This window comes from Leptodactylus fuscus, chromosome 1, assembly GCF_031893055.1.
Source record: "Leptodactylus fuscus isolate aLepFus1 chromosome 1, aLepFus1.hap2, whole genome shotgun sequence".
Lineage (NCBI taxonomy): Eukaryota > Metazoa > Chordata > Amphibia > Anura > Leptodactylidae > Leptodactylus > Leptodactylus fuscus.
The window spans coordinates 91,511,278-91,527,093 of NC_134265.1; the positions used below are offsets into that span (position 1 = coordinate 91,511,278).

The 15,816-nt window shown below is 39.4% G+C and overlaps 1 protein-coding gene across 2 annotated transcripts in view; it reads left to right on the forward strand.

Moving 5' to 3' along the window:
* CUX2 (cut like homeobox 2) overlaps positions 1–15,816 on the forward strand; it is a 291,553-nt gene that overhangs the window by 209,158 nt on the left and 66,579 nt on the right. For both annotated transcript variants that reach the window (XM_075273161.1, XM_075273169.1), the window contains exon 5: positions 9,353–9,493. In XM_075273161.1, the coding sequence (XP_075129262.1) occupies positions 9,353–9,493 (141 nt within the window). The remainder of the gene's footprint in view (positions 1–9,352; positions 9,494–15,816) is intronic.

Consider the following 15,816-nt stretch of genomic DNA (forward strand, 5'->3'; position numbering starts at 1 on the left):
AATAATAGATAAACACACCATAATTGGAGCTTCCGCCCCCCCAGGCTGAATGTATGAAACTATTAGATACAATAAAGCTGTTTGTCCTTTCATGTGTCAACCACACACCCGATTAGTGTCTGTGTGCGTTATTAGCAACAAAACAGACTCTGTATCTGTTTCTGATATACCCGTATATACAGCTATATTGTATCTAATAGTTTCATTTATTAGTTTCATATTATTACTCAGGGAGTTATAAACCTAATCCCTGGGATACAAACATAGACAGTTCGCCGTGTTAGACATTTTGGGGCATAACCCATAACCCCTGATTTGATAGTGTCCACAGTGACACTATTCACCATACATTTTAGATACGGCAGGGGCCTCTTCACTGCCCTTATACGTTTATATAAGCTAATAAAAGCTAAGTTTTAAATTTTCCTTTTTTTTGGGGGGGGGGGGGGGCACCTACATTGTGTATTCATTTAATACCATATCAAGGAGTTACCATTATGAATGGATCAACTGAGTTAAAAATGTTCAATAATATTTAAAGTAGTCAGGGTTAAAGGAATTGAAACCAGCTCCACCAGGACACTGTCTTTAGCAATTTCCTAAACATCTCTACATCTTATTGCCAATTATATTGTGAAATATATAAAAACATATTAAAAGTTCCTCAAAGAGGATGTTTACCACTTCCACCAACTGAAGCTCTTGTAGTGTTGTTTAATAGAGGCCATTCTAATGATTCTGGCAGAGTTGGAGTTTTTTTTCTCTTCCCCCACTGTTCCTGAGCAATCAGTGCTGTTAGTTTTGGTACCTGATATGTAAGTTGGGCTCTCTACGGTCAAGTGGGTGTCTCAGGAAGAAGCAGACAAGGGGTGTGATTCTGAGTTCTGTGTTACTGTCCAGTGTCAGATAGCTTTGAATTACACCCCCTTGTCTGCTCAACCTGAGACCACGGCTTTGACAGTAGAAAGCCTAATTAGTATATTGGCACCAAAATTAACAGCACTGAATGCTTGCTAATGGGCTAAAGGAAAAATTCCAGCTGGCCCGGACTAAGTGGAGTGGCATCTATTAAAGGAGGCAAGGAACTGGTTAGTGGTGAAAGGTCCTTTTTAAGTAACTCTAAACATATCGCCAAAGCTCCTACAATAGCCCAGTTTGCAGATTTTATCTCAATTAAAAATCTGATTTTGTATAGTGCCATCATAAGCCAAGTTCCCGATACAGCTGCTCAACCAACTTCCTGTAAAGATGTGATTTATTTTCTTGGGTTCAGCTCTGGTCTTCAGGGTTCATTTGATCCTCTCCCATCCATCTGGTCCTGCACAAAACTCTAAATGGTAGAATCTTGTGCAATACAGTGAACCTTAAAGCATCTTTTTATTTTGATGTAGGGCCCTTGCCAGTAGTTTAGCAGCTTCACACTCTGATTAGCTGGAAACAGCCACCATAAATATTCCATCCATCTGTGCAGATAAATCCAGCGCCTAGAAAAGTAATATGTAGATGCTCTTCATTGACTTTTATTACTCTGCAAAGAAACACAAATAAATATCTGCAAAATGTGAAGAACAATTACTTTGTGATGTTTGTTTTAAAGAGATTAGAGTCTGCTAAACATGTCTGAAAAATGCCTGGAATCCCTGTGAGAAAGCCAGAGAAGTATTTCAGAATCTTAAATATATTAACATTTGTCTACAGGGCTGCAATGGTTTAATCATTACATTATATATTATTTACTTTCTTCTGAGCAGATTGGATTAAAAGCAGATTAGTATCAGTGTTCCTTAATTAATCCATATTCACGGCATCATATGTTGCAATATCAGATGGTGTAAGATGTGAGATATCAACACTGAAATGTCTTTGGGTTTGTTTGTAAGACACCTTGAGAATCTTAAAGATTACTTCCCGTAAAATAATAATATTACAAGTCCCTGATTTATCCACTTCTGAAAATAATCTGCAACGTTTTTTGTTTTTTTTCTCTGAGATAGCTGGGAGACAACAAATGCAGTTATACATTATTATACTTCCATATCACCTGTCTGGAAAATCTGGGTCACAATAAAATAAAAATAATCTCTGAAATACATGGAATTTATAAAAACTCCTTTTTGGGTTCCATTCATATTTTTCATAAACCGTGAAACTTCTTTGAGGAAACTACCCAAAATTGAATGGAAAAGTGGTTTTCTAAATAGGTGGTCTTCTCAAAGAAGATGGCTAATATGGAAAATGGAAAATCCGTCTCAGAAAATGTGATTTGGAGTTGGTCTTCTCAAGGAGGTGATCTTTTATAGTGGTTTCACTGTATGAGTATGAGGATGTCTTATAGCATCACCACTGTTGCATGGTTGCCTTTTACATGGGAAATATCTGACTGGCCACCAACCTCACGAGAATGTTTCAAGGACCACTTTCATTATAGAAAGTTTTGTCTTATTAAGTCAAGCCTTTTAATAAACTAATTTGCTACTATGTATTGCATTATATTTTTGGCGTACTATCTTTAGTAAATATATATTATTTACAGTCCTATGAAAAAGTTTGGGCACCCCTATTAATCTTAATAATTTTTAGTTCTAAATATTTTGGTATTTGCAGCAGCCATTTCAGTTTGATATATCTAATAACTGATGGACACAGTAATATTTCAGGATTGAAATGAGGTTTATTGTACTAACAGAAAATGTGCAATATGCATTAAACCAAAATTTGACCGGTGCAAAAGTATGGGCACCTCAACAGAAAAGTGACATTAATATTTAGTAGATCCTCCTTTTGCAAAGATAACAGCCTCTAGTTGCTTCCTGTAGCTTTTAATCAGTTCCTGGATCCTGGATGAAGGTATTTTGGACCATTTCTTTCTACAAAACAATTCAAGTTCAGTTAAGTTTGATGGTCGCCGAACATGGACAGCCCGCTCTCAAATGATCTGAAAACAAAGATTGTTCAACATAGTTGTTCAGGGGAAGGAACAATGTTACAATTTCAGCACCATGGACAGTGCCAAATGTGTGAAATTCAAGGAAGTAGTGCAGTGCAAAAAATAATGATGAATTAGGGCCCCTTCACACGGTGTAAGCGTGCCGCTCATTTAGACATGTGTACATGTGTCTGAGCATGGCGCTTCAAAACAGAGCCCATTGATTTAAATGGGAAACGCATGTATCTGCCGATATACGCGTGCTTCCCATTGAAATCAATGGGCTCTGTTTTGAAGTGCCACGCTCAGACACGTGTAAACGTGTCTAAATGTCCGGCGCGCTTACGCCGTGTGAAGGGGCCCTTATAGCATTTTCAAGGACATCTGCAAATTTCCATTTGTTGAATTTATTTTGACATTGCTTTCCTTTTGCCTCTCTGTATCAATATGGTGACTATCCACAAAAATCTTTAACTGAGAGATGATCTGGATTTCTAAAAGATTCGGAGTAAATAAATCTTAGTAATCTTCACAACACATTTAGTTTTGTGTGTTTATTAACCAAAAATCATGCATAGTTATGGACAGTCTATTACAATGTCAGTACCATGGACAGTGCAAAATGTAGGATATTCAAGGCAGAAGATCAGCACGCAATGTAATGGCGAGGTATAGAATTCTAAAGGAAACCTGCAAATTTCAGTTTCATGGCATTTATATTACTAGTTCATCTACGATTTCAGCAATGATTTAAGTAGTTATGTGGCTTAACAATCTAAGGTTCACTTTCCTCACCTCATACCTCTCATGTGTGCAATGGGTAAGTATAACACATTCAGTACCCAGTATAATTATGATGTATAGATACTGGCGGGAGGCCATTGTGTTTGCTTAGCAAAAACCTACTGATATGGGGTATGGGTGTTCATAAAAGAACTGCTTAAATACATTTTTCCAGAATCATAGTCTATAACCCATCCACAGGATAGGTACAAAATATCATATCTGGCAGTTTCAGCTCTGGCATCCGCACCAATCACGAGAATGGAATACTATGTCTCTTATTTGAATGTGTATGTGCACTGGCACTGAAACTCTTTAGAACTGATGTAGATAACTCGTACTTTCCTATCTTTTTCAGTCCCCCAGTCTTTAAATGGACTGGTTGGTTGGTGGCACATCAGTAAGGGCTCGTTCCCATCTGCGCCCGGTCTCCATTCTGCAGGTTTCCGTTTCCTGCACAAAACAGAGCAGGAGATGGAAACCTGCAGGACTCTTTCTCACCCATTCATTTGAATGGGCGAGAAAGCTGTCCGGCCGTGAGCGGCCGTGAGCGTTTTATGCTTCCCGCCATGAAACCGGGTTTTTTAATCCGGACACAGAGTCGGACATGCAGTACACTGTGTCCAGATTTTAAAAAACTGTTTTGCGGAGGAGAGCATAAAACGCTCACCGCCGCTCACGGCTGGACCCCGTCTGTGGTTTCCGTCTTCTTGCATGCAGAAGACGGAAACCACAGAATGGAGTGCCGAACACAGGTGTGAACCTAGCGTAAGCTTGAAAGTTTTACTTTACTCTCTAGTGGCTGTAGGTGGCATTAGATGGCTAGTATTTCATAAATATGCCCTTGTTTTGGATACTGTGTTAGGTTTACTATGTATGGGCATCTTATGTAGTTGTGTGTAGCTGCTATGTATTAAAAGACCAACCAAACTTACTGCCAGCAACCTGTACTTCTTTTTTATGGCTTATAGATGAATAGGTAGCTTATAAATAGTGCCATACATGAACTAATGCAATGTATTTGAAGAGGCTTTCTAGCATTATGCCTGTAATATTTAATAACTGCTGGATGAAAAGTTCAGTAATATAATTTGTGTTCCCATTTCTCACAAATACAAAGATCCAGTACTCTGATAAGTGGAAAATGAAGACTTTATTGGCACCCAACTTGAGTCAAAACATTCCTCAACATTTTAAAGCTATTTCTTTGGCCTCTTTTTATGGGAACATTTCTATTCATTAGATGAAAACTCACTTAGGGAACTGACTACTCCTATGAATGCCTGTTGCTCTCATTTGTCATAAGATGAGAGCAATGGATATTAATAGTAGTAGAGTGACGGAGACAGACAGAGCCCTCTCCATCTAGCATCCATTCTCATTGACTCTAACGTAAACAACATGATGGACAGTCTTCCGTCATGTTTGTTTACCATGTAACATAAGAAAAAGTCCTGCATTCATGATATTTTCTTCCGTTAGAAAAGTACAAAACATGATGAAAGAAAGCTACTTGTAAGGGAATTGCTAGAGCAGCAATTCCCCAGTAGCTGCTGGTGAACCTTGGGGGGAGGGGCACAGCTGAAAACCTCCCCTTCCCCTGCTCTCCAGTCCTGCTTGCCAGTCCTATCCTAAGCAATAGGCAAGAACTAGTCAACAAGTCCTTCCTATATATGTGACAACACAGACAAGACAAACAACAGCAAAGGGAGGTCAGTTAGCTATGGGTCTGGTAACAATCGAGCAACACAGTACAGAATCAAAATCCAAGAGAAAAGTCAAAAGGTAAGCCAGAAGTCAAGAATAAGAATACAAATAATAAACAGCAAGAGAAATGCCAGCACGCACAAAACAATAGCAAGCCCCAATGTGAATGTAAGTAAACAATAAGTAGGAAGGAAGAACCTGTCCTAGACCTGGTAGAATGATAGGCTGTCAATCACACAGGCAAGGCTAATATTAACTATTAGAGGGGCAGAGGGAAACCAGGGTAGGAATAGGACATAGAAAGGAAGAAAATCCGGCACTCAGGATTCCAGTATGATAGTTGAATAAAACTTCGTTTTTATTGAGAATTCTTTAAAATAAGGACATCATAGTGTGTATATGGTCCATGTGCAGAGGTCGTTGCTGACATGTCTGGTTCTGCATCAAACCTTAAACTTCGAACAGCTAGTAGTGTTCGATCGAGTACGAGTATATCGAATACCGTAGTATTCGATCGAACACCTACTTGATCGAACACTACTCGCTCATTTCTAGTTACCAGTTGTGTTATATTATCTGGTGACAATTTTACCTATCAAACAGATATCAAATAGACTGTTTCAACACGTTGCACCATACCCTGATGTGTTAAAATCAGGCATTTATACTATAAGTCAGCGTGGAGGAGCACTATTAAGTACAGAAATTCTATAGGGAGCATTTAACATATTTTACCTAAAACCTACATAGGTGCCAAAGATAATACGGGATATTAATGATGGGGGGATTTGTAATGAATTGATATTACCGTGTTTCCCCGAAAGTAAGATAGTGTCTTACATTCTTTTTACCCCCAAAAGTCCCACTATGTCTTACTTTCGGGGTATGTCTTATATTGGGAACCCTCCCCCATCATCATCATCAATCATATGGATTGAAGCGGCGGCACGCGAGGAGTTAAGCGGCGGCCGCCGGCAAAGTCTGTGTGCCGCTTCCATACATTGCAATGGGAGCGTGCTATTCAAATAGTATTTGCGCATCTCTAACTTCAATTTGACAATTGAAGTTAGAGATGCGCAAATACTATTTGAATAGCGCGCTCCCATTGCAATGTATGGAAGCGGCCGGCGCTTAACTCCTCGCGTGCCGCCACTTCAATCCATCAACCCCTGTCATTAAAAGAAGTTCTTTCCTCTGACCACTTTCGGAATAGCCTTAAAAAAAGGCTATTCGTCTCCTACCTTATGCCATAGCCAGCGCCGCCTTCTTCCTGAGCTGCGTCCGCCCCGTCTGTGTCCCCGTCTCATGGATGACGCATGCGCAGTCAGCTCTGGCTGCGAGAGCCTGTTAGAGCCGACTGCGCATGCGTCATTCCCCCGGCTCTCACAGTACAGCGGAGCCCCGTGTTTCCCCGATACAGTAGTAAGACACCCCGAAAGTAAGACAGTGTCTTACATTCTTTTTACCCCGAAAGCCCCACTATGTCTTACTTTTGGGGTACGTATTACATTAGCCGACCTCCCTGAAACCCCCGCTACGTCTTACTATCGGGGGTGTCTTACTATCGGGGAAACACGGTAGATATTACATTTTCATTCGTTGAACGCTTCTGGCGCATTTGTCGTCACTAAGGGCGGTTCACATCTGCGCCCATGCGCGCTTTAACCAATCCGGCGGGTTTCCGTCTTCTTCCCCGAGAAACTGGACAGGGTACGGAAAATCCAACAGTCAGTTTTCAGACCCATTCAAGTGAATGGGTTTGAAAAGTGAGTTCCCATGTGCATTTTGTACCTGTCCGCGGCGAATCCGTTTTTTTTTTTTAACCGGACACAAAGTCCTACATGTTCGACTTTGTGACCAGTTAAAAAAAAATGGTTTTGCCGCGGACAGGTACAAAACGCTCACGGGTGCTCACTTTTCAAACCCATTCACTTGAATGGGTTTGAAAACTGACTGTTGGATTTTCCGTCCCCTGTCCAGTTTCTTGGGGCAGAAGACGGAAACCTGCCAGATTGGCTAAAGCGGAAATCGGCGCAGATGTGAACCCTCCCTAACTCTTCCACAAACTCTTCAGCCTGTTGAATTATTTCAGCATCAGTAATCTTTTCAACACTGCAATTGAAAAGTCGTATCCCCAAATCTGGTTCTGGATAATCACAACATCCATATTTTAACATAATATTTGAACGTATCTCTTGGATGTTTAGGCCGCTGCTCCTACTGGAGGGTCTGTGTGAAGGATCCAGTCTTCAACCAGCGATCCATTGCAGAACAACCAAATTAGGAATGTTTTTCAAATAACACGTAGTGAATAGCTGCAAATACTGCGCAAACTAAACTGACACAGCAAGGATTGAGTGACCGCACAATACGAGCGTGAAAGATGACTAAAGCACTTCCGTCCGTAGGTACAGTTTGTTCAGGGAATATACGAGATCGGCATATTAAGCCAGAAAGGGCGGTCTGAGACCAGTTTGGAAGTGTTGTCCAACCGTGAAGCATTAATCCGCCGGCCTCATATATTCGCCAAACAGACCGTAGTGCCGCGCCGATAGAATATTAGGAGTGCATGTGAAACAGTATTTTAATTTTGAAACCCTTCACATTTATCTATTTTTTATTGTTAACCGTTATTATCGCCATATTGCGGAGCACCTGTAGATTGTTCGCGGAGCACTTGGTGCTCCCCGGAGCACAGTTTGGGAAACACGGCTATATGTCATCTTTGATGCATTTGGATTAGTTGGTATATTTTGAGACTGGATTGTACATACTGATATAGCAGCCATAAATAAAGGTAGATATCTTGAATGCCTTACATTGTAATGTGTTGTATATTAAATTAGTATTCATAATAGCATATTTTTAATTTTGCCGTTTGTATGTTTACTGTTTCATTTTCCTTCAAGATTTGGTTTTTTTATATGCTTTCTTTTATATACCCTTGGTTACAATACTTTGATACCTTGACTTCTATGGTGTTTTACATTAATAAGTGGCTATTTCGGATATGGGGTGTTTGTTCTTGTCCGTTTGCAGGTCTCAACCCAACAGGGGTTGATTTTTATGGCCTCCCTACCATCTGATCACCATTTAATTGCAATTAGAACTAAGTGCATCCTAGAATCATGTTGTGATTTCTAAAGATCATTCCAGTAGAGTTGTTTGAAGTGAGAGTGTGATAAATCATTTCTTCTGATAAAAGAGGGTCAGCTGGCCTGGAGTTGCTATCAAACCACTTGAATGAGTCATATTGTCTGCTTTGTTGTGCCTTATTTTTCTTGTCCTTTAAAGTGTAACCTTGTTACTGTGGAGCAGAAGTAATCACTGAGCAGGATGGAGTTGTGCATGATGTATGGTGTGGGGTCAGACGCTGTCTACAAACAGCAGATTTCAGTTCATGAAAACAAAGTACACTCTTGTTGAAAATAATAGTCGTAAGAGCAAAGAAGGTGACGTCTTATATCTTGTAAAATATATTTTTATTTCATAGAGAATAGGTTCTTTTCCTTATAGTAAAAGAAGTTGTCTTATATAAAAAAAAAAAAAATCTGGCCTCAATTGGTTTGTGTCGATAGCTCCTTGTATAGTGTGGAGTAGCAAGAAGTAGGGGAAGAGAGTATGACTGCAGTCTGTAACTAAAAAAAAAAGTAAATGGAGAGACCCACTCGTACACGGCCATCTTTCCCTTCACTGTGAACAGGAGCCCTGTTCTTGAGAAAGATGCATATTCTAGTGGTATCTAGTGGAAATATCCATAAGAGTCCAAATAGGAATATCTGGTTCAGGATTATAAATAAAGCCTAACAAATGTTATTCCATTATTGGATTTGTTTTAGTGTAGTCTTCAAGGAGTGTCTTAGTGAGTGGCTTTGCTATGTATTTCAGACCTAGACCCTTAATAAACATTAACCATTACATTCTTTCTTCATACAGACCCAGCACCATTACTAGAAGCAGCACGTAGTTTAGAAGACCGGCTACAGCAACTTCAGTGCATTGAGCCTGAGAATAAAGCTGTGAAGGAAATCTGCCGACATTGGAAGAAGTATTCAGATTTCTTTTCTACGGCTAAAGGTAACTATATGTTTTTGATCATCTCCTGCATCACAATAATGTGATAGTTTAATTTTTGGAAAGTCTTCTTTTGATACAACAGTCTTGCCTTAAAGTGAATCTCTTAGAAATATAACCAGTACCAGCCTCTTTTATATTCCTTAGACCAGTGGTCAATCCACCACATTATAGTGAGCTCATATAAAGTCCTTACCTCCATCTAAGGACCACACATTACATTCACTGCCCATTGTCCCCAGTTTGCAGCAAAGAAGTAGTCACACATTTGTAGAACCTAGATATGCGGCACATAAGCTGAACTGATGTGTTATGGCTCTGAGAATAGGTATTTCTGTATTTATATGGAGTAATAAGAAATTGTTCTCAAATCAGTCATGCAACAATAGTATATAGGACGCAATGCTCATAATAGTTAGATTTTTGGCTGCATAGCCCTTGCCCTGAACTTCCAAGGACAGTGCAACCCTCCAAATATTGTTTCTTTCTATTTATCATTTTCTGAAGTTTACTGGAATGAGATTGTAGTTGTCGTAAAATGGTAAAACTGTAGTGATTTGTAGTGCAGATGATAGATTTACTGTAGAGAGTGCTTCAATTGATGTCTTAAATATGTGTTGTCAGCGAGGAAAATTGATTCATCTGACAAAACATAGAAGCAGGCAATGAAACAAAAGTTGATAATGCACCTCTTCATAGAACTTATAATTGGCATAATGAACACATGATAATGTCGAAGTATTACATGGATACAAGAGGCAGATTAGTGCAGGCCGGTATTTCCCTACAGGGTATATTTACATACATATATATTAAACTTATAATACCATAGCCTTAGAAGAATAGGATTCAGGCTTTGTTTACATCAGCATTTTGGCTTCCATTTATAACATAAGCCATAATGGGTATATGGATAGGTGCAGATAAATCCTTGTGTAGGACGTGAAGCCCCCATAGCCCCTATATATTACAGAATACACTCAAGTGTCATCCGAATTAATTCCTCTGCAAAACTGGCCCCAACTTGGATGACTTACTTGTTTACATGCATGTGGCCTAAAGCCTTATGTACACCACAGGGATGTCTTTGATGGATCTTGATGATCTTTTATGGCCAAGTGTCATCCCTATTGCATCCATTTCTAACTGTCAGTGAAAAAAAACCAGATACATTTTTGGTCTTTCTTTTGTGACCCAACCTACTGATCCATTTTTAATGGACGTAAACAGATGTCAGTCTTTTTTAAATCACTGGATCCATTGATTTCTATTATTAAGATAATAATAATAATAATAATAATATCTTTTATATAGCACCAACATATTCCGCAGCACTTTAAAAATTGTAAATAGAGTAGATAGAGCATGTCAGTTTTTTTGAGAGCTGTGAAAAACAGTAAAAAAAAACCCCAGACATGTTAATAGATACAATGAATTCAATGTGTTCTTGAGATGGATTTGTGATGGATTTTGCAAAAATGTCCATCACGTTCGTTTTTCACAGCCATGTGAATAAGCCCTATGGTTACATTCTCACAACCGAGGTGCAAATGGCTGTGAAAAACGTCCATTTTTTTACGTTCATCCTGCATCCAAGGGGTAGCCATTTTCACAGATCTCCCATACATGAGTGTGTGGAGGAATCCAAGAAAACGGACAAAAACAGAACCTATATTTTTATGGTCCATTACTATGAACTGTTGAAATAACAGTCATGTAAATAGCCCCCCCCCCTTCACTTGCATTGAATTTAATGCTGACGTGTGAAGTGCGTTAAAAAAACGTCCTTCACATATTCGTTATTCATTGTGGGTATATAGCTTAAAGAGGAACTTTCATGTCCTCATGAAAATATGGTTTAATATACCGTAAGGAAGCAGAAAGTGCACAGAATTCAGCCTCATTGCTTGGCTGTGAGGAACGCTCACCATCCCGACAATACCCTAACATAGCCTTGTACTGTCAGAGGGGGCATTCCCTACTGCCCAGTGATCATGCTGAGCTATGAGGAACAATCCCCCAGTACAAGTCTATGGATGAGTACTATCAGGGAAGGGGGGTTCCTCACAGTCTGATGACACTAGGCTATGAGGAACGCCCTTCTGACAGTGGGGAGATATCCAGTACTGGGACACATACCGGGAAAGCTGACAGTACACTGAATTCAGTGTACTGTCGGCTTTCTAACTGTATATAAAACTGCACTTTCATGAAAGGTCCTCTTTAAGGCCACATCGGTCCTCAGTTGCAATTTCCAGGCAATGGGTCCAGCTTCCAAACATTAAATTGCAAAGGACATGTTCCATTTTTAAAACCACAGTGCAGCTGTACTACAGGTTTTTGTCTGCAGTGTGGGTGGGATTTGTTTAAATCCTGTCCACTATGGTGCTGCTATACATCACAGCTGATATGTCACTGCTGGTTACGCAGTATATATTGCCGTATATCTGCAGAACACGTCATAAAAGTCATATAGATATGGGACCTACACCTATCTCAGAACAGTACTCCAACCCATGTCCAGTCTTTTGAGGTGATTGCTGCCTGACGCATACAGGCAAAGAATAAATCCAGATGTAGCTGTGTATCTGTAGAGTTATTTCCATTCATTTCATGTGGCCACTTCTCTAGGCAGACAAGGAACAGGTTAAACACCAAACAAAAACATAGGGCATTAATGAGGTAGCTAAACAATGCAATGGTACACAAAGGTCCAAAAAAAGGCAAACTACCAAAAAGGAATATTCTTATAAAAATTCAATATTTATAAAATGGCGACAGTCATTACCTATGAGTATACCTCTGTACACATAACGCGCGTTATGTGTACAGAGATATACTCATAGGTAATGATTGTCGCCATTTTTTGACCCTGTCCTGGTCCATGGATTTCATGTCATAGTGCTATTTCTGTTTATAGTGTAACGATATACCCTATTTGAGTTTTGTATCGCTTCATCTTGTATACTATAGACTTATTTAGGGTATGCCAAAGTTCTTATACATATCTATACTTATACATGAATTTATGTATGTAGACTGTTTTCTATTTTGACAAAAAATCTTTTCACCTCTGTACTAATGTTATGGTTATATCATTCCCCCAACTTTCCTATATTCTGAATTTTATTGAAAATTTTTATAAATACAGACAAGGAACAGGGTTGTGTGGTTGCCATGATGAAGTACTACCATGCAGCTCCCATTTAAATGAATGGACACTGCAGTAAAGTGGCATGGCCACCACATACTGTAGCTGATCAATGTGGGTGCTCGGTGAACCCCCACTGATCTGATATTAATGACCTATACTAAAATTAGCCATCATTATTAACCCTTTAGGCCACTTGCACACAGCTGTGCAATTTTCCTGGACAAGGATAGTGCATGTCAGTTTTTGTGACGGCTGTGAAAAACAAACCATCTAAGAAACAGACATGTGAATAGACACATTGAAAACAATGTGTTCTCAAAACAGACAGGTGATGGATGTTGCTAAACTGTTGTGTGAATAAGCCCTTAAAGGTAGCCTGTCACCAAATTTCTTGTTGTGTTTATAATGATTATATATATTATATATAATCATTATCAACCTCAATGATTGTAGTTAAATGTTCTCCTTATCTAAATGACTACAACAATATAGAGTTACTTGTGCTATGTTTATGGAAGGGACAGACGGGTGAATGCACTCCGGAGTAATAACTCCACCTCAGGTGATAAAGTAATTTCTCAGACTTGTTGAGAACGCGCCAAGTTTCTTCTCCACCAGAGCTATAGTTTACCAAATGTTATGCATACAATCTACAGTCAATTTCAGAAAGTCCCTTGGTCATATTCACATGTCACAACTTTGGTTCAGCAATTGCTGTGACTGTTTATTTGAATGGAGATTGCAGAAAAAGCCCAGTACAAATACATGGAAATCTCTGCAAAAAATCTGCAACATGTGGACATACATTTAAAGGGGCTATGTCATCTGGACCTGGATGTAAATAGGATACCTGCGCCTTGCTTGTCACTTTTTGTGGAAATGGCTGGAGGGGCTGGGGATGCTTCAGCTCGACTTATTTATTGTAATTCACATAATATAAAATTAGCGCGAGTTACGCTTGTTTCACACTAGTGTCGTTTTTCTGTTGTTCCGGTGTATTGGGGGACCTGAACAACAGAGGAAGACTGCTATAAAAAATTTGCACCAAAAAAAAAAATAAAAAAAAATGTGTGTCTCAGGTCTGATACAAACTGCAACCCGGCACCAATACAAAATAAGTAAGGACATATGTTTTTAAAGTCATAAGCTTATTATATAGAGCAGACGGCGTGCTGAGCCACTTTGGTATTAAAAGCGAAAAGATCAGACCAAGTCATAGGTCTCTTGACCTAGTATTATTAGTATGGTGACTGCTACAATAACAACAATGTCCATTTATCCCAAGTTATTACCTGAAATATATATTATGTATCACATCCATGTTGAGTACAGTATAATGTCACATTGTACCAGTATAAACATTACACAGCGACCAGAGGCATTGTCACCCAGCTACTTTGCAGAGCTGTAGGCACCTAACTGTAGACGCTTCACCACATTACCTCTATAGGTAAATGTAATGAATTGTCTGGGTAACAATCACCATAGAAGCTATAATTCTATCCCTTACTTGTTGTAACCCATTCACTGAATTAGTGGAAGATATTAGATAGATATGCCGGATGTTACACCTGACATATCTTTAGACGTTGTGGTAATATTTCATTAATACTTGTTATCCAGTCAGGTAAGATGATTCAAATATATAAAGGAAAGATTTATACTTGTTCGTCCCATTAAATCTACTTCTGGCTTTTTTTTAAATCAAAAACGGCTGAGTATAGCAACTACCTCAAGAACCCACAAGTCATGATAATTTCTCCACGTTAGGCCTCATGCACATCACTGCATGTAGCTGAGTCTTCACTGAGACGGTACAAGGATGACATCCCTTTGCCGCCATTCACTGCTCTCAGTGAGCCCGGGCCACAAAACGGGAATAGGACCTGTCCTGAGTTTTACCCTGGACTTATGGCCCCATAAATGATAATACACGGTCATTTGTATGGGGCCATAGAAATGAATGGGTTAGTGTGGTAGCCATGAATAACACAGCTAGCACACTAACAATACATATAGCCATGTGCATGAGGCCTCCTGTGAGGCCATGTGAGGCCGCTTTTGCTACATCCATCAAACAGCGACTTAAGAACATATTGGTGGCAATGTGTCTATTCGTATGTGCCATCCAAAAACTCACTCGCTCTGTCCATTTTTACAGACACATGGACCCAATAGAAATCAATGGATTGTTCATTTTGCGTCTATTAAATGTAGATCAGTAGTTTGGGTTAAAAAATAAAGACCAAGGAAATTCGGCCTTTTTTTTGTAGCAACGTCCGTAACACGAACGTTTTCACAATACATTGCATTCCATGTGTCTATTCACATGTTCATTTTTTTGATGGTCTGTTTTTCATTATAGTGACATGCACTTTGTCCATGAAAATTCACTGCCATGTGAATGATCACATGACAGTGAATAATGGCCATGTGACATCCACTTTTTTAACAGATGTCACATGGCAGCATTAAATTTACATTACATTACAATTATACCTGTGGACATGCTGGCGGTTTCCCTATAGGTATAACAGGGGAAGAAAAATTTAGCAAAAACGCAATGAAAAATGCTGCAGAAAAAATATGTGATGTGTTTTCGCTGCGTTTTGTTTCCACAGCGGGTTTTAGCTGTGTTTTGCTATGTGTGGTCTTAGCCATAGACTTCCCTCGCACATATTTTTCTTGGTTTTTTTTTCGCGGTAAAGGAGAAGTTATGTATTTTTTTCAGCTCACATAGTAAACTGCAGCAAAAGAACGCTGCAGAAAAAAACATGGCAAAAACGTTTTTTTTCTATGGCCTTTCTGCCCTTATTATACCTATAGGGAAAATGCCAGCGTTTCCGCAGCTATAGTTGACATGCTGCTATTTAAAAACACAGCTTTTCCATTGCGTATTTTTTTCTGCAATGTGTGGATGGGATTAGCCAGGATCCCATTCCTTTTGCAGGTAATGTAAAACGCAGTGTTTTCACAGCCTTCAACATATTTTGCAATTTTAGTATTTTTGTATTGAAGCATGAATTTTTCTTATGTTTTTCAAGTCCTATACAGCAGGGGTCCCGAACCGCCGGTCTGCGGACCGGTACTGGGCCGCGGGGTATGTTGCACCGATCCGCGCACCGGTGGCGAGGAGTCAGCAGCTGCTGACACAACACTGACGCTTGGTTGT